The sequence below is a fragment of the Papaver somniferum genome, chromosome 7 (genome assembly GCF_003573695.1).
Source record: "Papaver somniferum cultivar HN1 chromosome 7, ASM357369v1, whole genome shotgun sequence".
NCBI classification, from domain to species: domain Eukaryota; kingdom Viridiplantae; phylum Streptophyta; class Magnoliopsida; order Ranunculales; family Papaveraceae; genus Papaver; species Papaver somniferum.
Window position 1 is genome coordinate 36302172 of NC_039364.1, and position 25187 is coordinate 36327358.

General features: G+C 36.4%; 1 protein-coding gene across 2 annotated transcripts; it reads right to left on the reverse strand.

The window, feature by feature from the left end:
- Nucleotides 1–282: 282 nt before the first annotated feature.
- Nucleotides 283–6324, reverse strand: LOC113296979 (probable magnesium transporter NIPA4). Of its 2 annotated transcripts, XR_003333233.1 has the most exons (10): nt 5902–6324; nt 5048–5104; nt 3363–3453; nt 3126–3286; nt 2887–3014; nt 2659–2796; nt 1952–2044; nt 1073–1178; nt 753–992; nt 283–664 (listed from the first exon to the last, which is right to left on the reverse strand). XR_003333233.1 is itself a non-coding variant. In XM_026545351.1 (9 exons), the coding sequence occupies exons 1-9, from the start codon at nt 6065–6067 to the stop codon at nt 895–897; spliced, it is 1038 nt and encodes a 345-aa protein (XP_026401136.1). In that variant the 5' UTR covers nt 6068–6324; the 3' UTR covers nt 319–894. The 2 variants fall into 2 exon arrangements, 1 of the variants encoding a protein (XP_026401136.1); XM_026545351.1 differs by having other exon boundaries at nt 319–992.
- Nucleotides 6325–25187: the final 18863 nt, after the last annotated feature.

Consider the following 25187-nt stretch of genomic DNA (forward strand, 5'->3'; position numbering starts at 1 on the left):
CATGTATTGCAAACCAAGTTCATTTGTTCCTCAATGTGCACCCACTTAATACAGTTCAAAAATTTGCCCCATCTGCTCCAACAAATGATGAAGTTTATCAACATATCCATTGTACAACGGAAAACACAAACGCAGCGATGAAATGTACCTGAATTGGGTACTACTAATCCTAGGAAAAACATAAAAGTTACCATGAACTATTAGGTCTATTCTGAGTTGTAAAAGTCGTAAGGCGGGTGTCAGGCGGCTGAGTAGCGCCTAGCGCCTGGAGAGACTAGTCGGGGAAAAAATTAATGCATACATAATATTACCAAGAGATGGAGGGCTAAATAAACCATGTACTAAATAGATATATCATTCAATAATCCTTAAGATTTGCTACTTAGACTCACTACTTTTGTTACTCACTGCTCTTTAAGTTTCTAAATACCTAAAACAACAACACAACAACAAAGCACAAGTCCTATGTTACGAATTAAAAACTAATACTTAATAGTCTTATTAGATTTAGAGTTCAATATCTTCTTCTCGTTCATTGCCATAGTCCACTTTCTCTTCAGCATCACCACCAATTATCCCATCTTATAGATTTAGAGTTCAATATCTTCTTCTCGTTCATTGCCATAGTCCACTTTCTCTTCAGCATCATCACCAATTATCCCATCTAATAGATTTAGGGTTTGATTTGACATACTCAGTTAATCAAGCTGCTAAAATTAGAGTACCTTAACACTAATCTATTGAAATATCACCTTTGCACTGGTAACACCCGCAAAAAAATATCAGGATCGACAGGGCAACAATTTCACCTTCACTCCGGGCAGCCAAATCTCAGGGCCGGCCCTGACAATAACAGGCAATAAACTTGGCCAATGTAGATAGACTTGTACTCGACTATGGTGATCTTAAGGATTCCTGGCACCTAAGAGGAATGCCTTCTGGACCAAAGCCTTCCTCCTCGTCTTCGTTGTGCTTAGAACTGCGCGTGGAGCCTGGACAAGAATTCATTAGCCTTACTGTAAATAAACAGCTTAAAATAAAAGCTGGACTAGGTTAAAGATAAAGAACATACCATCTACCATGTCCTTCGTTTTGTGAAGAAGAAAGGTCCCTGAAAGGATTGTTACAAAACCACACAGCTCTGTTATAATCTGAGTAGGATTTTGCCGATCCCAGTCCTGAAATTAAGAAAATCAATCAATATATGGTCCGGTTAACCAGGCACAGGTGAAAGAAATGACTAGTTAAAGAAGATAAAATGGTCCGGTTAACCAGGCACAGGTGAAAGAAATGACTAGTTAAAGAAGATAAAATGGTCCGGTTAACCAGGCGCAGGTGAAAGAAATGACTAGTTAAAGAAGATAAAAACACCATATACTTGCATGTTTCTCTACTGGATTATATTTGCCAAGCAATCCTAGCTCCCTAAGTTAATGGTTGGTGAGGGACAGCACTCCAGTAAAGATAGGTAACTGAATACTGATAAATAATCTACAAGAACATGCAATGCCTACTTGAGCAGGAAATCTTTGATCCAGGATTAATAATATAAAAAATAATATATAAGAGATGAGATTTTAATTTTTGAAAAATCTTTTGGGATTTTTCAATTTGGAAAGCCTACTTGAGCAGAAAATACATATGGCATGCTTGCGTACAATGACCTTAAGAAATCCAATTAGTCGAGGAACTCTCATCTATAATCTGGAGATGGATAAGCTCATCTACAACTCTGTCCAAGAGAGAGGTTCAGGAATGGCGGACATATAATTATAATGAGGCTGGTTCCACATTTATCTAGTTTTGCAATATTGAAAATAGTTTTTCTTTCATTCGAGGAATTTTATCCTTCGACACTTGCTGCTAATTGAATAATTCACCATTGGTCACTTAAACAAAGTCAATAAAGCATATCTTTTTATTAACTATATATAACGACCATCATGCTTACCTTAAACATGATAACACTTGCAAAAATGGTTAATGTTGTGAACATCGTATAATATATAGGTGATACAACTGCTGTGTTGAATGTATCAAGGGCCTGCAGACAAGATAACCAAAAGTTAAACATACTCCACCCAAAGATGGATAAAGGGCTGTACATATGAAAGTCAGATTGCCAGAAAAAAGAAAAAGACAAGAAAACATGTTCAGTCCTTCTCTAACTGTAATCATCACTGGATAGCATCATCACATACTCTTATCGATTAAGGCAGGCGTCTCTATTCTTTCCTAGACTACTTGATAGATGGGACCAAGGTTCAGATTTTCGGCACTACATTTTGTCTGAACAAAAGCGTAATCTTTGTTCACATTTAAAATATAAATCCACAAAATTGATGGCTACTTAAAATATTGACACAAAAAAGGTTCTTTCAGCTGCACTATAACTAATAACTACTGTTAGCAGAAAAAGAAGTCCTAAAATGGAAGTGATATCCGTTCAAAATTCACCGTATATCCATATTTGTATACAAGTTTTATGAAACCAATATTCAAGTAGCGACAGAGACAAATCAGTATTTAGTAAACATCAAATATTGTGTCGGAAGTTTGAACAGGTAAATATGTGTCCACTGGTAAGCCATAACATGGATAATTGAATACTTTTTCATTGAAAAAGAGTACGAGTAGGGATTGAAGGCAACAGTCTACCTTATTTAAGTAGTTCATCTGAGTAAGGATACATGTGACAACAACCATGGTGAAAGCCCATGTTTGAGGGTATATTAACTGATTCATTCCAGAAAAGGTCAACTTCAACGCAATTCCAAGAGCTTTAACACTCATGACCTGTCACAAAGTTAAACAACTTAAAACAATATTATATCATATGTATGAAGCAGAAGTTTAACAACAAATTAGCACCTATGGCATACGTACCGATAGAGAACCTACAAGCGAACAAACCCCAATGTAGACCATTATATGTGTCTGCCCATACTCGGGAATATAACGAAATATGAGTACAATAACTGCTGCTATGACCACAGCTGCATACAAAAGAAAAGCTGCAGACAAAAGGCAGCATTAGATTATTTTAGCTCAGACTCTATTGAAGCGAACTAGGCAAAGAACTCAAGAAGAAAAGTAGCTCTCGAACACATAGAAAAAACATTTACCCGGCTCTGTAGCGAGGTCCCATACTTCTCTCACAGAATCAATGGCTCGTTCTTGAGGAGCATGCAAAACGATAGTTGTGGATCCCACAACACATAGAACACAACCAAGGATACCAAAGATATGTAGCCTCTCCCGTAATATGATATGAGCAAGAACAGCACTGCAACATAATACAGTTTTTAGTACTGACTATGAGAGAAGGAAGATACAACGGGACACATGATTCTGTCTCATGCCTGATAATAATGCTAAGTGCACCAAGAGGAGTGACCAGAATAGCTGGAGCAAATGCATATGCTGCAAAATTAGCGATTTCCCCTACAATCACTGTAACAATAGATAGAGAAGTAACCTCATCAGTAGCAAAACTTTAATGGAAACAGGAACAGAAGATTTTCTTGAATTAATGATACTTAAACATTGAGAAAATAACCAAGATTTCATGAGCTATAAAAAAAATATATCTATAAGTTTTGCTACTGTTGACTAAATAATCCTAATAACTCATTGATATGATTATGGATCACCAAACTAAACTAGAGAACAAAACTAAAACAGTTAAAATACAATGCTTATATGTTGAAACTGAACTGGCAGGCAAGGGTATGATACACTTCTTGAAGTTCCCAGGAACTTACAGATCATAAATAAAAGGTAGCTACTGACAGAATATTTCTAAGGCAATACACTGGCGTTAACAATAACGTGGGACTGTACAGAACTACTTAATAAAGTGTGAAGAGTAAATATCAGGGGCGCTTGTGGCCCATACCTAAGCAATCACCCAAAAGGAGAGGGACACACTTGAATAATAACTGAACATCCAAAAGAGCTACATATCTAGATTGTAAAACTTAAGAAATTGAATGCACAGTGAGAAGAATATCAGCTAAATTTATTGGTGAAAATCAAAATTCTAAAGCTACTGGGACAAACTATAAACAGCATTACATTTTACTAAAAACCTCGAGCACTCTTCAGAAACAAGATAGGAAAAGGAAGCAGTGCGAAAATTAATAAGTGTGATGCTGAAACATGAGACTACATAACGAGTAGCAAAAAATGATACTACATAATAGAAAACAAAGATGTTTTCAGTGTTAACACTGTTAAATAAAATAAGAAATGCTGAAAGCAGCAACCAAGGCAGGAACTAAAAATGGCAGATGCACTGGGAAGTCAAATTTTAAGCTGATGCTCTAAGACGTAGAAAAATTATGTCCAAGGACTTGTCTCTATCTCTACTATTATAATGAGAATGTGTTAACTTCAACCACGTTCACTAGAATGGGCATACTCTTATCCTCTTCAGGCTAAACTTTTCCCAGAATTTGTTTACAGAGATATTTGTTTAAGAATCATCTAACTGAATAGCTTTCCAAGATCGACAGCATCATCAATCAGATGAAGTCTATTCACAACCAAAAAAGAAGTAAGTCCTGGCACACCCTTGGATTGGTGTGACCATTGTAAAGGAAATTGAATCCAACGTTAGATGGAGGTCTCGAGCCTTTCCACAACGAGTTAAATAAGAAAAAGGAAAAGTTAAATCAAATATTGCCACAAACTTATATAGTCACGGAAAAAATTGCCAGGTCGATGTAACGTCAGTAACTTCGCTTGATGCAAGTTCAACACCATAAAAAGTTTTGTTGATATTGCCATAAAACGGTAGTGCGGCATAAGTACAAAAAACACTCAGATTTAAAAGCGCTTCCAGTATACCAGTTCCTCATTTTCTCCAAACATCACATCTCATCTCATGGTAGTCGTGTAGTTTACCACATAACGTAGATTAACAGATAAAGTTCATACCACAACACATCAAGCTTTACTGAATACAATACACTTGGGTGGCTCATTATGATTGCGAAAGTTAAATTCATCTGAAAAGAATGATAGAGCATTAAAGCAAACTCACTTGTTATCATGCCTACCCACCAAAGTGGCTCATATAGATAAGAATAGCCTCCGCTACCTGCAAAAAGTAACCAGTGATTTGTTTTAGTGTGAGATTCTGTACATCATATTGGTATCCAATACCTGAGGAAGAATATAAAGGACATGCACAGAACAAACAAAAATGGTTTAAATTTTTTATTGGAGATGGTCAATGAGTACCACAAAGTCTCACCACTACAAAAAGATTATCTCGAAGAAGTACTATTTCCTTGAGGTTCTTACGACTCCCTAAATTATCTCAGGAAAAACACAAATATCAGCCACCTTGGCACACGGGATATGTCGTTTTGTACATGTCTGCCCATGCATAAAATGAGAGTATAAATTTGTTTATTGGGTTTCATTAAGCCATGGAACTCAATGCAGATTCTTGTGTACATTGCATGTTTTAGTTCCTCTGATCTTGTACCAGTCAATATGCATGCCCTCCCCGTCTAATCATACTCCCAAAAAACCTACTTCAGTTCTTAACCAACATAACCCGTGCAACAAACAAGAACATCCCAGTTTACTTTCTGTCTCTACCTCACCATTAATCACAAGTCCAAAACACCAGCAGTTAACGACGTATAGTGATAAAATAAATGGACATGTCACGAACACTTCAATTCGACAAGGAAAATGAGAGAATGGATATCCAAAACCATTATTCTAAATTAAATTCCCACACTTTATGAATGAAATCTAATCAGTAAACATGTAATAGAACGCCACAAATTTCACCATCAACACAATGCCACAAAGCACATTTCAATAAACTTGCAGAAACCCTAAATGTTAATTACAATAAATGAATGAAAACTAAGAAATTACCTGCCCTAAGCCCAGAAGCAGCAGCTTTCTTTAATCCTTTTTTCTTAACTATAAAACTAGCACCAATGAAGAAACTAGATGATAAAGCCAGAATCAAACCCTTGATATTATCAGAAGACATGCCCTTATAAGAGTCTTTCCAACTCCTAGTAACCACCTCAGCCATGATGACTTGAAGTAAATCCCTAATTCTAAACAATAATTCGATGTCACAATATCCTTAAATTCCATGAATCCATAATCTTCAATTCCATGAACCCTGAATCATCATGAGTTTCCCTTCCTCCTCCTCCTCCTCTTATGTCACTAACTTGGACAGAAAAGAAAAAAAAAAAACAGACCGCGGTAATTACTTTTCGTGAAATTCGAAAAACAAAATGAAATCAGCACAGAAGAACGACGAGAGAGAGACAGAGAAAAGGGAAAGAGAGTAGACAAGCTTTATGGCTACGGGGCCACGCAAGATGCTGTGTCTGAATATTTGTTGGAATGGCTAAACTCATAGGCTTTTGTTCCAATCCCAAACATAGCCCAAGTATGATTTACCGTATTGGCCCGTACCCAAACTTGGGCCGACACGGTTTCTAATGATTTGTTGGTTTACCCGTTCTGCCTGATAATATAAGAACTCTATCATTGGTACTGTAGAGGGGAAGTTTTGAGAGAAGGCAAGAGTCATCAAATGGAATATGCAAAAATCCCTTATCTATAGATTATTTGTGATTGCTAAAATGTCGTCCGTCTGGTTAATGTACTTAATTAGCTTGGTTAATTAAGTATTAAGGATGGGTTTAGAACAATGGAATTTACGAGAGGTACATTTAGAAAATGAGTTGTTTTTAACGCTCGGTGATGCTGAGAATTTTGATGAATGACTCTTGAAAATTATAGGAAAATGGTTAATTTTCAATCGAGGAAGCGACTGATCGGAGGGTAATGAGTCTTATCTCAGGAACAAAAAGTTATCATGACGCAACTTTCGAACATCTTGTTTTGGCCCGTGTGGCAATGATACCAATGGTCAGGACAAGGAAGTTGCTTCTGTTGATTGCAGTATAGGAGATTCATACTTATCGTTGTTATCTATATATAATGAAGTTGTTTCTGCATATGAGAATTCATTAATCATGTTCAAATCAACCAAAAAAGAGAATCATACTTCATTTGCTTCAGTGGACATTCTATTGGATGAATTGTATAACAAGATGCGTAAAGGAAGAGAATCTAAGTTTTACTGTGAGAATGTTCTACAAATTTATCAAAATCCCATTGCTGTAAATTCCCCTAAGGAGAGATCGCTATCGGTTTAACTGATGTCTCCGCTATATATGAATCTGTAAACGATTTTGAGACAACTCTCGAGTTGCTCCAAAAAGCTTTAATAATATGTGAAAAAACTCATAATCAACTAAACAAAACTACAGGGATTGAGGGTCAGATGGGTTTCTTGTACTATATGATGGGAAATTATACTGATGCTCACAGTTGTTTAGAAAATACAACTGAAAATCTTAGGGTGTGCGGTGAGACAAAATCTTCTCTTTTCGTTACAACTCTGGATCAAATGGGTTTGCCTCGTAAACAATGCTTTATGACTAGGAATTTTTGACTTTTCATTCGTAACCTTTTTCTACGGCTGGAAATTCATGAACTCCCAACTTTAAACTAGAAAAAATAGCAAAAAATAAAATAAAATTCCAATGTTTACCCAAATATCATACTCACTTAGGCTAGCAATCAAGTTTCGTAGCTAGTGGTAAATAAACATATGGTTAGGACATCCTAATATCGGCTGAGAATCTGGTTTCTGCTACACATTCTACAACTTGAATTTTTTTTTCTTCAGATTAACATATGGCTAGGAATTCTTTATTTACCATTTGTAATAAGTTGATAATATCCAACTTACGGACGGGAGTTCATCAATTTCCGGTTGTAACTACAAAACTATTTAACTCACGGCTAGGAGTTCATCCAATCTTACCCGTAAGTAGTTCAGAACCGAAAAACTGAATTCGACATATTTAAGCAATCAAAAGCAAGAAAAATGGTAGGGTTTTCGAATCTTACCTAATAAAAGTATTACCAAAGGAGTAACTGATGTTTGAACATTTTGACCGAACAATTTTTCATCTTGTTGTGGGGTTCATTACCATCATCACTAATGAAGATGAGAAGAAGAAGAAGAACTGATTATCGGGTTTTTTTTTTTTTTGAATAATTATTAGATTTAAATCAGTTGTGGAAGAACGACAATTTGGACATTTGGTACGAGATAGGTACCCCCTATCTGAATGTTGGATGTTTGAATCTTACGAAGCCCTCAATATTTTTCATTTGCATCCCCAATAATAGAGTTCTAATGAAAACATGAGAAAGAAATAAAATCTCGCATGCCTGGAAATAGAAATAAAAATCAAAGAAATATAAAAAGTTGATGATAATAATAGTTCCTTAGATAAGTCCGTAGACACCGGCAATTAGTTTATTTTCTTACAACTAATTTGGATCGTCTAATGATCTTCACCTTTATCGGAGATTTTTTCAAGTTTACCCAGATATGAAGGTTATCATCAAGATACGGGGGATGCAATTTCAAGCATATTTCTAATCATGTCATCTACGATATACTCTTAATAAATCTTGTCGATATTTTATTACTAGTCAAGAGTGTCTACATGGCTTGGTATTCAACAATTAAGGATCTTGATTTTGTCAAACAATATAGTGACTATCATGCAACAAAGGATCAATCTATTGGTTTGGTTTTCATCTTGTTAGAACATAGCTCGGTTGAACTCACCAAGCGTTGGTATGTAAAGTTTGGTTGTCATATTTTAGTATCAAAACTCATCTAGAGTCGCTTGATTAAATACTAGAGTCAATTTCATTTAGGTTAGACTAGAAGGTCTAGGAATGTTAAGACATACAAGTATTACTCTAAAGACCTGAAGAATGAGAGTAAGTAACGACTACAACGACGACATCATCTTTCCACTTGAGGTTAGTAATATTGACTTGAACTTATTTCGATTCCTAACGTATCTTTCAAGTCGTGCTATATTGAAAACATAACATGCGAAGCTGTATATAAATAATACTCTAGTAGATAGATACGATCATAATAGTATGGTCATAGTATTAAGGAATTACGAAGTATAACACTTAATTTTTGAACTTCGTAGACATAACATCGACATAATTTTGTATATAGTTTTATGATTATATGTATGGGTTTATGGTGAATCCTAAGAAACAATTGTTAAAGCACTGCTCGGTCGAACTCGCAAACGTTGCTATCTCAATCTTGTTGGTCAAGTTTAGTTGTCAAAACTATAAGTCTTGATTTCTAGTCTACATATAGCTAAATATCGGATAGAATATAGAAAGTATGGTTGAGCCTAGAATTCACGGCGTTCATCGATTGAAGACGAATAACTATCAAGAGGAACTTGTGGAACTTCTTAAACAAAAGGTATGTGGAGACTTGAACTCATCTATCACTAGAAAAGTCTATTTAATATATCTCCTTCTTGAGACATAGTCGTTTAGCTATATAAATTTATTTTATGCACAATTGATATTTCGAGCTGAGTTTTAACTCGCTTACATATTTCTCAAAATATGTGTTGGTAAGCTTTTAGCTTCAACCAAGTTCATATTGCATACTTGACGAAAGTCAAAAGATGATCATATGGAAATTGCCAAGTTATGTGACTCGGAATGTTTCATGATTGATCATAATTTCGGTTATCTGAAAATGGCTTTGATACTTTAGTTCGTGGTAAACAACTATTTTGGTCCTATAATAGAACATCAATTGGATTTTACATAGTATGCGTACTTGCATGTGTGCAATCCATATCTGGGAGCCATAGTATGCATACCCATATGCGTACCCATGGGTTTATGAAAATTCGAGTACCTTGTACATGTACCTGTACGCGTACTTGCGTAAGGTATGGGTCCGAATTTTTCTGCTGGAGTTTGGAAATACTTTAGGTATGCGTACCTGTTCGCATACTGGCGAAGCCAACTTTAGTCCTGGTCATTAAGGTTTGCGTACCCGTTTGCATACCTTAATGAAATCTGTTCTAATTCAGTTTAAACACATGAACTATTCCATAAATAAGGAATGCAATCACTTGCAAACCGTGGCTATAATTGTTCATGGTTGATTTATGTGAATCAACAAAAAATCGATTTTGGTTCAATTGTGTCTTGTATACTTCTATGAGATTTAAGCAATTGAATCAACTACAAAAAACTAGTTTCATTTGAGTCATTTGAACTAGTATGGGTAGAGATGAATATGGTTGAGAAGAAAGTGCTCATGTAGTTAACTCTTGTTGACTATGAATGAACCAACAAGGTGTACACGTTTAGGTATGGCTACCCAAACCTAAATGAGGGTACATTTCAATTGTGTGTAACAAGCCAAGTTTATCTTACGATCCTTGAATATTGGCTTGGGTTTAATCAGGTTTCATCTAACGATGAATATTGAATGCTTTGTAACCAAGGTAACTTAGATTGCAAACCCTGATTTGAAAACTATATAAGGGAGAACTCTAGCAACTGGAGAACCTAATCCCCACACTTCCTGTGTGCTACTAGTTGTGACTAGAGTCGATTCTCTTTTAACCTTAGGTTTTTATCAAAACCCTGTAGGTTAACGACTGAAAGACTTCATTGGGATTGTGAAGCCAGACCCAACTATTTTCTCGGTAGTTGTTGTATCTACCGTGTTGAGTATTATCTTCTCTAAGATTTGCTCGAGATTTTATATCTCCGATAGGCAAGATAAAAAGAAATCACAAACATCTTCGTCTTATCGTTTGTGATTCCACAATATCTTGTTTCGCTACCATACGAGTAAGATTAATGTGAGGTGATTGATATTACTAGGATGTTCTTCGGGAATATAAGTATGGTGTATCAATTGGTTCCTATTCACCTTGATTTATCAAAAGACGGAAAAAAAATCGTAGGTATATCTGTGGGAGACATATTTATCTATTTAGTACTTTTCTGTGTGATACAGATTTGTTCTTAAAGTCTTCTTTTTTGGGTTGAAGAAACTCTTGGTTGTGGGTGAGATCAACTAAGGGAATCAAGTGCGCAGAATCCAGCGTGGTTCAAGAGGCGTAAGGGAACACGACTGTACCTTTCTTGATCAGTATGATATTGGTTAGGGCTAAACTACATTCCATTCCGAAGTTATCTTGTAGTAGGCTAGTGTCTGTAGCGGCTTAATACAGTATGGTGTTCAATCTGGACTAGGTCCCGGGGTTTTTCTGCATTTGAGGTTTCCTCGTTAACAAAATTCTGGTGTCTGTGTTATTTCTATTCCGCATTATATTTTTTTATATAATTGAAATATCACAGGTTGTGCGTAAACCTAACGATTGGTTGTTGATTAAATTGATTAGTACTTGAACATTGGTCTTTGGTACCGTTCAAGTTTTTTTACCTAATAATCAGGCTCGCGGACTGTATCTGTTTGATTTGATGATTAGTTTGTAAAACAAAGATATAAACTCTTGGATACACTTTTCTTCAAGTTCGAAGTCTGATTGTCTAGTCGATTCACTTGCAAAGTTTATTGGAGTTTGTCTATATAGATTGCTAAACGAAAATTTTGGGCTGGTTGTTAGATCCCCAATTTTTCAGTTGGTATCAGAGCAGGCAAACACGTTTACGACGTAATAAGTCCGTATTTTTAAGCGATCTGAATATGGACAAAAATTCTATCTCCTTAAACGTACCACCAGTCTTCGATGGCACAAACTACTCATGGTGAAAAATTGCTATGCGTGCTTTTCTTCAAGATCGTGATTTTCAAACATGGGTACGTGTTGTAAATGGCTATGAACCTCCGGTTGATACAGAAGGCGATGTATCAGTACCTAAGGATATTAGCATATATAGTCCAAAAGAAATTCTTGCTACAAAGAAAAATTCGTACGCCTTAAATGATATCATACATGCCATTACCCCAGATCTTCAGCACCATGTGACTACGTGCACTAAGTCTAAAGAAGCCTGAGATACCTTCGAAACTGTATTTGAAGGGAATACCTCTGAAAAGGAAGCTAGGCTTCAAAAGCTATGTTCCGATCGGAAAAACCTTCGTATGGCAGACGAGGATTCATTTGATGAGTTTAATCACAAAGTGTCTGAGATTGTTAATGCAACTTTTGCATTGGGTAAGACTATTCCTGAAAAGGATATTGTGATGAAAATTCTCAGATCGTCTCCTGCCAGATACGACTCTAAGAAGCATGTCATCGTTGAAGGAAATAACCTCGTAACTCTCTCCAGAAATACTCTTGTTGGGAATTTAAAGATCTTTGATCATGAACAAACATCCAAGTCTGGAAATATTATTGCTTTCAAAGCACAAAAGAACACTAAGTTACTTGATAAAAGTAAATGTGTTGGCATTTCTGAAGGTGATTGCTGTGAGGATGATTCTTCAGATGAAGATCTTGAAAAATCAGTCTCTCTGATCACTAGGAAGTTCTGTGATATTCTTTTAAAAAGAAGAATACGGTTCATCGGAGATAAACCCAAGTCATCGGTAAAACCTCATGACCGCTCCCCTTCTAAAAACAAGGATGCTGTCGAGGATGATGACGATGAGGACATGCCACAGTGCTTCAGGTGTAAAGGTTTTGGTCATTATGCTAATGAGTGTCCAAATCGTTGAAAATACACTGGAAACAAAGGTCTTGCTGCAACACTTGATGAAACATCTGACCATTATGATTCTAACGATGATGAAAAATCAAGTGTAACACTTCTTTGCAAAACTTTTGAGTTTGATAATTGTAGCAATACATACATCAATCTTGAAAGTCTCCAAGAAGAAACTTCAACAACCAAATTGGAGGAAAAATAGATTTTTCCTTTTCTACTGAAAATTCTATTTCACATGTTTCAGGTACAACTTTATGTCTAGCAGCATGCTCAGATTTGGTATCTGAATCATCCTCTATTTCGACATGTTCTTATTGTATGATTAAGGGTCATGAACTCTCAAATTGTTTCAAATACAAACATAACATAAGACATGTAAACAAACTTCAACGGAGAGCAAATCGATTAGCAAACAAGCTCAAACTTGTGCAAAAATCAACAGAGGTATGTAAACCTAACTCTTCTCCAGACAAGTTAATTTCGAGAGAAAAAATTAGACCATTTAAGAGTATTGGGTCTAAACATCTTGTGAAAAGGGGGAATGATAATTCCACGCAAGAAGGTTCTGGTGAACAAATTGTTCACCCCAACACAACTTAATTTTGTTGGCTATGCATCTTGTCTCTTGTGCCTGATTTGAAAAGAGACAAGAGTTATGCATACCACAGGCTTCAAATATATATTAGGAATTTCCCTGTTTCTCATATCTTATTGATATTGAAAAGATTTATTCCTTTTTTGGTTTAAATAAAGAGGGTTAAAATCGAAAATTCAGCCTTTCTTAGGGTTGTGAGTTGTGCGTTCGTGAATCCCCTTCTATAAAGGATTCACTACCCTACATTCCTTTTTCCTTCTTCAAAAAATCTTTTTATCATAAGATTGCTTGTTGAGCTTGTTTTTGTGACTTCCTCCCACAATCTCTTTTATGGAGATTCCAAGCACCATGTCTTCTGATGAAAAAGATGTTAATACGATTGTTAAGCCGTCAATCTTGAAGGAAAAAGATAAATCTCCTTTATATTCATCTCTAAAAATAAAAAGAAGGAATGTGAGGAAACCAAGAGTTGTTCCTTCTAACTCTCAGAAGTTTTCTGATGTTCTTCAGGAGTTGAAGGAGACTAGAAAGGAAATGCAACAAATAAAGGATATTGTTTGAGAACTCTTGAAATTCAGAGGGCACTGGTTCGACATCATCAGCCTAGAAGGTTTGTTGGAATTGACTTCTTTCTTCATGAGCCTTATGTTCCAATGGTTGTTGACAATAAGGAGTTCGGGGACGATAAAGAATTTTTCAGAGGTCTCAAAGTCTAGGAAACTTCTTATGAGAATTTATGTTTTATGATTAAGAAGTATTACTAGGGTTTGGAATAGCTGATTTTGTGATTACAAATTGCTATTTCAAACAATTTTCATCTTGCAATGTTTTTATATTTATTATTTAAATTCTAAACTTTATTTGGAATATGATTTTTGCAGTATTAATCTTTTTGATTCTATATATTGCAAACTGTTATGGGATATGTGTGTTTGCGTCCATGAACTGTTATTGTCCCATACCCTGTCGAAAGTTGTATCTTTCATATGTCAATTTATTTGATAGAAGATTGATTGAACTTTTGACAAAGACGAAAGTTATGCCTATTATGTCATATGCAAATATTGATGGAAGATAGGATGAATTTTTTGTTTACAAAGATTATGTCTATTATATGTCATTGTGCAAATGGTGATGAAAAATAGAATGGATGTTTAAATATTCCGCAGTATTGGTCTTTCCCTGATCCACATCTTGTGTATATACTGTGTGGCTCCCGTAATGTATTTTATGTGAGCAATTCCGATTAAATTAATCATAAGTTCTCTTATGGTTAGTTTAATTGATGACTTTTGGATACAAACTCAATATTCTTATGATTTGTTAATATCCAAAAAGAAATCCTTCTTTTCTTGTAAAAGTTAGGTCGCTCTTATTGTTCTTTCGGGAATGACATTTTATGAGGGAGAGTTCTTTTTTGAACTTGTGCTTAATTGTCATATCTTTGTGGGGAGTGCGGCTGTGGGATATTATAGGGGTTATCTTGCATCTTTATAAACTCCTTGATGAATACATTTAGTTTCGACTATTTGATAGCATCTAAATAAGTTGGTATGTTCTCTTTTGATCATGAAGTATCTCTATGGAAATTTCATTAGGATCCCGCCAATTTTCGCACCTTTGCCAATTTTTATTGAAGAAAAGGGGAGAATTATTTTTTGGTCATACTATAAATACATATGGTTTACGGATCATTATGTAAGGGGGAGTGGTTTTCATATGGGACGGAGTATTGATTAAGGGGAGTGATACATATCACCATAGTATTGTTGTCGAAGTTGTTGATGCAATTGAACTTTGATGTTGTGTAATAATACTATGGCACTGCATAACAATACAAAAACTTCTTGTTTTTATATATCGTTATGGCTACGGAACTTCAACAAGCGTGATGCTGAAATGAACACCTTTAGAATCACGGCGAACTTGGAAGTGACAAAGATTTCGATTTTTGTTGAAGAACCAAGGAGATCAAGCATGTGGATGAGAAGCTACAAATTTATCTTTTTTGTAATTCATATGTATTGATAGTTTTGTCACTAAAATTAACAAAGGGGGAGAATGCTAGAGCACTGCTCGGTCGAACTCGCAACCGTTGCTATCTCAAGCTTGTTTGTCAAATTTAGTTGTAAAAACTATAACTTGATTTCTAGTCTACATATAGCTAAGTCTCGGATAGGATAAAAAGTGTGGTTGAGCCTAGACTTCACGGCGTTCATCGATTGAAGACGAAGAACTATCAAGAGAAACTTGTGGAACTTCTTCGACAAAAGGTATGTGGATACTTGAATTCATCTATCACTAGAAAAGTTTATTTACTCTATCTTCTTCTTGAGACATAGTCGTTTAGCTATATAGATTTCTTTTATGCACAATTAATATTTCGAGCTGAGTTTTAACTCGCTTACATATTTCTCGAAATATGTGTTGATAAGCTATTAGCTTCAACCAAGTTCATCTTGCATACTTGACGAAAGTCAAAAGATGATCATATGGAAATTGCCAAGTTATGTGACTCCGAATATTTAATGATTGATCATAATTTCGATTATTTGAAAATGGATTTGATACTTTAGTTCGTGGTAAACAACTATTGTGGTCCTATAAGAATGTTTCAGTAATTGAACAGGAGAATAGAACATCGATTGGATTTTACATAGTGTGCGTACTTGCATGTGTGTAATTCATGTTTAGGAGACATAGTATGCATACCTGTATGCATACCCGTATGCGTAGCCATTGGTTTATGAAAATTCGAGTACCTTGTACACGTACCTGTACGCGTACTTGCGTAAGGTATGGGTCCGAATTTTCTGCTGGAGTTTGCAAATACTTTAGGTATGCGTACCTGTTCGCATACTGGCGAAGCTAACTCTAGTCCGGGTTCATTAAGGTTTGTGTACCCGTTTGCATACCTTAATGATGTATGTTCTAATTCGATTTAACACATGAACTATTCAGTAAATTATAAGGAATGCAATTACTTGCAAACCGTGGATATAATTGTTCATGGTTGATTTATGTGAATCAACAAAAAACCGATTTTGGTTCAATTGTGTCTTGTATACTTCTATGAGATTTAAGCAATTAAATCAACTCCAAAGAACTAGTTTCATTTGAGTCATTTGAACTAGTATGGGTAGAGATGAATATGGTTGAGAAGAAAGTGCTCATGTGGTTAACTCTTGTTGACTATGAATGAACCAACAAGATGTACACGTTTAGGTACGGTTGCCCAAACCTAAATGAGGGTACATTTTAATTGTGTGTAACAAGCCAAGTTGATCTAACATTCCTTGAATATTGGCTTGGGTTTAATCAGGTTTTCATCTAACGGTGAATATTGAATGCGTTGTTACCAAGGTAACTTAGATTGCAAACCCTAATTTGAAAACTATATAAGGGAGAACTCTAGCAACTGGGAAACCTAATCCCCACACCTCTTGTGTGCTACTAGTAGCGACTAGAGTCGATTCTCCTTTAATCTTAGGTTTTTCTCAAAACCTTGTAGGTTAACGACTGAAAGACTTCATTGTGATTTTGAATCCATACCCAACTATTTTCTCTGTAGTTGTGTGTTCTGATCTTGCTGTATTTATCGTGTTGAGTACTATATTCTCTAAGGTTTTCTCGAGGTTTTATATCTCTGATAGGCAAGATAAAAAGAAATCACAAACATATTCGTCTCATCGTTTGTGATTCCACAATATCTTGTTTCGCTACCATGCGATTAAGATTATTGTGAGGTGATTGATATTACTAGGATGTTCTTTGGGAATATAATTTTGGTGTATCAATTGGTTCCTGTTCACCTTGATTTATCAAAAGATGGAACAAAAATCGGAGGTATATCTGTGGGAGACAGATTTATCTATTTCGGACTTTTCTGTGTGATACAGATAGTTCATAAAGTCTTCGGCTTTGGGTTGAAGCAACTCTTGGTTTTGGGTGAGATCAACTAAGGGAATCAAGTGCGCAGAATCCGGCGTGGTTCAAGAGGCGTAAGGGAACGCGACTGTACCTTGATCGGTGTGATATTGTTTAGGGCTCAACTACATTCCAGTACAAAGTTATCTTGTAGTAAGCTAGTGTCTGTAGCGGCTTAATACAGTGTGTTGTTCAATCTGGACTACGTCCTGGGGTTTTTCTGCATTTGCGGTTTCCTCGTTAACAAAATTCTGGTGTCTGTGTTATTTCTATTCTGCATTATATTTTGTTATATAATTGAAATATCACAGGTTGCGCGTAAACCTAATCAATCGTAGAATCCAACCTTTGGTTGTTGATTAAATTGATTAGTACTTGAACATTGGTCTTTGGTACCGTTCAAGTTGTTTTACCTGATAATCAGGCTCGCGGACTCTGTCTGTTTGATTTGCTGATTAATTTGTAAAACAGAGATATAAACTCATGGATACACTTTTCTTTCAAGTTCGAAGTCTGACTGTCTAGTCGATTCACTTGCAAAGTGCATTGGAGTTTGTCCATATATATTGCTAAACGAAAATTTTGGGCTGGTTGTTAGACCTGATCGTTGTCGTATGCGTCAAAAATAATTTCACTTTCTCACGCTACTAATATAAATGAAGTACTTGGTAATAAAGAGTTCGTTCCCACAGAGAGGATTTTGTTATTATAAAATTTCAGTTTCTTAGTAACCAAGGGGGATTTTTGTTTTAGGAAAGTAATAAAAATAATTGAAAGCAATAAAATATGAAAGTAATCAATAAGAAGAAGATTGGTCACGGGATAGTATCATTCACAAACATGTATTTTCATCAATGACTAGAATTGATATTTTAATCTCTCATTTATTAAAAGTCCTAGGATACCTTGATCGCAAGTATATCCCGCTAATTCTCTGTTTTCATCACAACCACATTAAAAGATGCATATGTGAATTCTTCCTAGAAAGCAACCTAAAGTGTAAAAGCACAATTAAGTTTAACTCCCTAAAAGCACTAAGTTCTATGGAATAAGACTAATCAAGGCAATCAAACGTGTAAAAGCACTAATTCAAATTAACCAAGGTTGTGATTCATTTGTGACTAGTAGGATATATCACTACAAGCACTACCCACAATTATGCTACTTAAAATCAAGGATAAACAACTTTTTCGTATTGAAAACCCTAATATAGCTTTAGAAATGAATGCAAATCGGATTGATTCCGGACTCAACCACACAAACAATCAAATCAGATGACAATATAAACCATGAATCATAAACAATAAATTATTGAGAAAAAACTAATTCATTGAAGCAATATCATGTTGTGAAATCAACTTTATCCCATAACCAATAATAGTTGTTTATCTACTCATAGCTTTTGAGTTCATCATATTCAATAACAAAATGAAGAAGATGAAAAACAAAAATGAAAGCAAACCCTAGTCGCCGCTCTCCAAAGCTCCAAGTAGAAAATACGTGATATCAAAAAAAAGAAGAATTTTCCCTTTTTGTAGCTTTTCTCCAAAGGTCCACTCTCCAAAGTCCTATAACAAGATGTCCACCAAGCCCATATGTGAGGAGTACCCAAGTGAAAATATGTCCGAAGAGGTCGTCGGGAAACTGGTAAAGTGGCCGGAACTTGGCCGGAGAACAGTCGGGAAGTAGCTCAGGTGACCAGTAAAGTCAAACCGGCCACCGGGTCAAAGTTTGTCAACGAGTCAACTCGGAAGTCATATCGATTCAACTGTGTCAGGTCCTGATTAGAGTCAGCTAATGACTCATCTGAGTTGCCAAAGCCTAGGCCATTTTGCACAGGCCAAACCAATGTCACAGCTCCAGTTCAGCGGTGATGGTGCAACAATCCACAGCTGCAACAACACACCACCATTGCCTCAAGCCATCTCAAGCTGCAACTTCAATACTGCAACTCACCAACAACTGCGTCTCAATACCACCAGTGCCTAAATTGCATCCACAATCCAGCTTGAACTGCAACTCTTGCATAACCTTCTACAGCAGCTGCAAATGTCAACATCAACAACTCCTTGTCCCGCTCATTCATTCACAGAAAATCCATTCTCTGTCTCAGTCTCGTGTTCAAACTGCAAGCAACACTAACAACGCCTGCACATCAGATCAGCTTCAATGCAATCCATAATCACCACTAATACCACTGTAGCTGCAATTCAGTTCCATCCTTGTAGTAACAACAACAACATCACACACACACAGCTGTGATATCAATGGCATCATTAATTTCTCTTGCTGTACTTCTGACTCCCAGCTGCACACTGCCTGGCCATTCATCGTTTTCAGCAACATCACCACAAACCACCTTCAATTGCAGTTCCACCAAACTGCACCATTCCATTTCTGCCAAAACCACCATCATAACTCAGCCATACCACCAGTATTTTCACACATCAACACTGCTTCAAACCACCAACAAGACTGCATTGTATCACTCTCTAAAAAATTGTAAAACTACCTGCTTAAACTCCATAACCATATGGTGCTCATGTATACTTGCAAATGCAGCTGCAAAACGACAGCAACCAATTTCTTGCACCACTCAAGGCTACAGCAACAACAATTCAGCATCACCTGCAACACTTCAAGCCTAGCCATTGCTCCAGCTCTTCAATGCTTTCCCTGGAATCTCAGATCTGTTGTATCCTTCCATCTTGAAATCAAACTCCACTCAAAATCAATGTAACTGTTCAACATCACTTCAATCCAATTCAATGTATCACCAGGTTCTTCCTCGTCTCAGACTTGCAAATCGAACCCATCCACCAATTCTGTCTCAGCCATTCAACTGATTCACCAATTCTTCTCGTTCTTTAACCACCAACACTTCTTTGCAGTCCAGATTCTATCCATTCCTCAAATCGACAACAACAACAGCCTCAAACCCTATTTGCCCATCGCCGTCTTCATTAGAAACAAAGCAATCTCACATTCAAATCATCACCACTAGAACCTTCGAATTTCAATCTCATCAAAACAACAAAACAAACCCTTATGAACTCCTTTAATTCTCGAATTCATCTGTAACTCTGCCAACACACAAATCATCTCAAAGCCCTTTAATCTTCTTCTCCAAATCAACTGAATCAGCATAGCATCATCAATTAACCCTTGTTCGCTATCTCAACTTCATTTAATCGCAAAATCAACCAAAACCCATCTCGAATTGAATCCTAGATTCACCATCTTCTCTTCAAGCTCCAGTTGCATCATCTTTTTTTTTGTTCTTGATTTTCTCTCTCAATCTGATCTCTCGGCGACAACAACTTCTTCTCGATCTCCCCTGAGTTCATTATCAACAACAGTCGCCTCTTTCTCGGTTTCAGACAGATCCAGAAAATAAACACTGATGATTATTCCTCTGAATTTTAGGTGTAGGTGAGGAATGAAATTACTCAAGGTTCCTTAGTATTGGATAAGGGACACCTGAGTTGGTATTTGGCTTGTCAGTTTCAGATAACTGACAATTCACGTGCTCAACTGTCAGTTGCGCGGAACTGACATTTATTCTTCACCTCCTTTGCAGCATAACTTTCGCTGGTTTCAAATGTCACGAAATGATTTTTTTGCCTTTTCATTCCAAATGAGACTTTTCCTTCTTCTTTCGCTCCGAATGACTCCAAAGTACCTAAATAACTCAAAAGCACACATAAGATACATAATTTACATGAAAACCCGCAAAGAAAGCATAAACAATAGATATAAATCTAGGTGTTTATCACACCTATCAACACCCCCGCTTTTTTAACAATGTTTTACATTTATTTAAAGGAAGTAAGTTCGTGAACTTGTTTCATGAATTTGAAATGGAAATCAATAGGTATATTGGCCCAGCTATTCATTGCATATTCTTTGGATGACCAATATGTGTGAGTTGGTAGTACTGATCTTAACTCAGGTTATGTATCTCGGTATAACCTATCACAATACCTAGACTTATGATTTTGTATGACCGGTCCTGGTAATTGGTGTAACCGATCCTAAGTAGTCACCATGAGATGGTATGATCGATCCTTGTAATTGGTGTGACCGATCCTTGTAATTGGTGTGACCGATTATAAGAGGTTGTGTGGCCGATCCTTATAATTGGTGTGACCGATTATAAGAGGTTGTGTGACCGATCCTTGTAATTGGTATAACCGATCCTAGTGACTGCTATAACACTAGTAGGTACCATGTTTAGGTAGAACGGATCCATGTGATTGGTATCATGGTTTTTAAAAGCGTACGCTTCGAAGCGTGAAGCGTACGCTTCGCTCCAAAATCCAACATTTCGCTTCGAATCGGAAAAAGAAAAGAAGTTCTGAAGAGATTTGAACCTCGGACATCCCGTTCACACAGAGTACCGTGAACCACTCTACCAGGTCTTAGTTTTTTTGATAATATTTGGACATATATTGGATTTATATAAACATTATCTTTCTAGATTTTATAATCACCGCTAATACTTAATGTTATTTATACGAAAGCATCCGCTTCAAACATCAACCATGAAACGACGCTTCACGCTTCAACATACGCGTCGCTTCTTAGAAATAGAAAACGCTTCACGCTTCGCTTCACGCTTCGCTTCACGCTTTAAAAACCTTGATTGGTATAACCGATCCGAACCCATGTATGTGAATTGGTTTAGTTACAACCAATTCTAAACTTGTTTGGAAGTGTGTTAGAACCGATTCCAAGATGCAAATCCGTTATTCCATGAATTACATATATTCTTCATGAACTTGTGTAGTTTTCGGAATTAGGGTTTGATGTCTAAAGATGTTGACATACTTTGAACATGAGCATTAACCCTTATCATTTATTGTTTAACATATTCCTTAATAATCAAGGTGATCCCTGGTCCGAAAAATTGATAAGCATTTAATTATGATTTTCATTATATATGTTTTAATTACCAGCAATTAAAGCATATCATCTGGAAAATATTATTGGTTAATGTGCTATACCAATAATAGAAGTTTTCTATGAGAGTTCTCGGAAATATAGGTTTGGAATTTAAGTGGAAATAGAAAAACCGAATTTAGGTGCTTTAATGCATATCTTGAGAATATTTTCGGTCTTGGAATTTTCTTGTTGTCCAAACAACCTTGGTCTATAAATACAAAGTTTGCACTTCTAGAAAACTATCCTAAGATCCAGGAAAACTTCATTTCTTGTTGTTTGTGGTGGAGCCGTCTATTCGGAGAGGAAAGTATTGATAGACACATTTTTGTGTCTTAATCGTCCTTAGTGTCTGTATTGTTAGTGCTCGATTTTTGTACTATTTTTTTTTAGCTAAATCAAAATATATTAACAGACGAGGAGATGACAAAAGATAAGAAAAAGGGCAGCGCTCTGAAAAGCTCAAAAAAGAGAAAACGGCGTGCAAGTCCAAAAAAATTATCTAAATCTAAAATAACTAGTACCCGCATTCTCAATGTTAGTTAAGAGAACATGCCTTCCTTGGAATGTTAAAATAGTTCCCTTGTCCAAATTAACCGCATGTTTTGACATGGTATCAGCAGAGAAATTAATCTCTCTGTATACATGTCTAATCGTAATTGTAGCATACATAATCTTCAACCTTGTCCATCTTTCCATTACACACCAAGGTAACTTCCCACTGATAAAGGCACAAACTGCACTCTTCGAGCCGAAAGCAGCAATAATACTGTTCATCATCCATAAAACGGCCTAATCCAGAGCCCATTCCAAACCGACAATAACAACCTTAATTTCCGCATCATAATTAGTAGCCAAGCCCAAGCCTACTGCCAAAGCACCCACACACGAGCTATTTGAGTCACGAAAAACACATCCAGACCCTGTAGGCCCTAGATTTAGTCTTGCTGCATCGTCACAACACATCATCAAAGTATCTTCATCGGGAGGTATCCATTCACAAGCTACAAGATCGCTATTTCTGACTTTTCCGTGCTTCACATTGAAAAATCTCACCAAAGCCAAATCTTCTTGGTTTTTATGCATGAAGCTCTTAATCCTACGAGAGAAATCTGTAATCAACAGTAAAATGCTTGTCTTCAAAGAATGAAAGTTTACCTTCTCATCTTCAAAACACACTGCGTTCCTTGCTTTCCACAATTCTGACCTCGTGACTTGGATAGCCAAAAGCCATAGGTCTTTTTCCATCGGACTTCTACCAGATAGAGACGCATAACAACATTTAAACTCGGAGTAACATGAAAAACTTTAGTAACCAACTCCGACACTGCCTTGCCACCTGACAGTCCCATAGGATATGTTGTAGATTTTCAGCTTCTTGTTTGCAAAGATAAAAACGATTGGCTAACTCGTGTTTCAATTTATCAACTAATTTGTCTTGTGTAGCAAAACACTGAGGATGCAACAGTCTCCAGTTCATAGCAGCAATTGTAGGATGGACTACGTTTTTCTATAGAATACCGGACCCATTTTAACTAGCAGTCTGGTGTTGACGAAAAACTTCCATTGCTGATTTAACTAAGAAGATACCGTGTTTTTCAGGACTCTAGACTCTCACATCATTACCTCCCGTTGGTCGAATCATATGTTCAATGTCCACACCACAGGCGACCAAGATACCAAGCATCAGATCACTGAAAATCCAGTCATTGTTGTATATATAGTTGTTGAGTCTTGCAGTGTACTCACTCCTTTGAGCATCGGAGATGCCTAAGATAAAAGCGATACTAGCGGGGCCTAGACAATTGTCAAACCACAGCGAGATATACTATCTCCATTTCCCACAATCCATCCCATGTTCTCATCAACAACATCATGAATCCATTGTATACCACGAAGGATAGAAGAGTTATGTTGGTAATTAATTAACGTACCATCTACTTTAAAGAATTTTGCACGCATATACTTAACCCAGGTCTTCTCAGATTGTAGTATATTCCACCATAATTTCATGATAAGAGATTTATTAACAACCTCTATTTTGCGCAAACCTAAACCACCTTCTGAGTATGGACAACACACCTTGTCGTAACCAACGACAAAATTTCTTATCTTAGAAACATCACCAGTCCAAAGAAAATTCGAATAGCTCTTTCACATTCTCTAATAACTCGCAGTGGCCATCTATAAACACTCATGTTGTGTATTGGATAGCTCGAAATTACAGACTTTATCAAAACTAATCTTGCCTGAAAGGAAAGGAGATTCCCTAGCCAAACAGCCAGTCTAATTTTAATTTTATCAACCACATCCTAACATGATGATTCTAACCATACCTGGCATGAGTTGTACTCCCAAGTGCTTGTCAGGGAACAAAGACAAAGGCATATCCATCAGACGAAGAATGCTCAATTTTCTGCTATTTGAACAACCACCAATATAAAGTTTACTTTTAGCAGTATTAACCACCTGACAGTATATGCTTCTTGTTATTGATATAAAGTTTTTTTAAGACTGTCCAACCCCTCTAAAGTACCCTTGCAAAAAAACATTATGTCGTCTGCGAAGAATAAGTGGGTAGGAGAGACGCTTTTATGAGTAACCATTGTTTGAAGTTTACCAGTAGTAACAAGTTTAGTGATATTCCTACTCAAATACGTCTTCAATTAATACAAATATAATAGGTGACAAAGGATCACCCTGACGTAAGCCCCTTTCCGTGTTGAAAAACCCCTCCGGATTGCCATTAAGTAAAACTGAAATTATAGCCGAGTTAAGAATCTCATGAAGCCAGTTGCACCAAGAAACTAAGAAACCATATTGCTTGAAAACCTCTAAGATGAACTCCCAACTGACCGTGTCGAAGGCTTGAGTGATATCGAGTTTAAGACCGACGTTACCATCCTTTCTTTTTACTTTCAACTCATTCACCATTTCTGATGCTCAGCAAATGTTTTCATTATATTACGCCCTCTGATGAATGCAACTTGTTTCTCTGAGATCAGATTATCAAGAACACTACCTAGCCTTGTCGCCATAATTTTTGTTATAATTTTGAAAAGGAAATTGCTTAAGCCTATGGGCCTAAATTTCGATAAAGTGTTCGCACCAGGTTCTTTAG

What these genes read in the sequence shown, in the direction of transcription:
- LOC113296979 (XM_026545351.1), bottom strand. Translation starts at nt 6,067, where the DNA reads ATGGCTGAGGTGGTTACTAGGAGTTGGAAAGACTCTTATAAGGGCATG. An exon ending in TGCTTCTGGGCTTAGGGCAG is followed by an intron (nt 5,105 to 5,901) that starts GTAATTTCTTAG and finishes TACTTTTTGCAG; the next exon opens with GTAGCGGAGGCTATTCTTAT. An exon ending in GCACTTAGCATTATTATCAG is followed by an intron (nt 3,287 to 3,362) that starts GCATGAGACAGA and finishes ATTATGTTGCAG; the next exon opens with TGCTGTTCTTGCTCATATCA.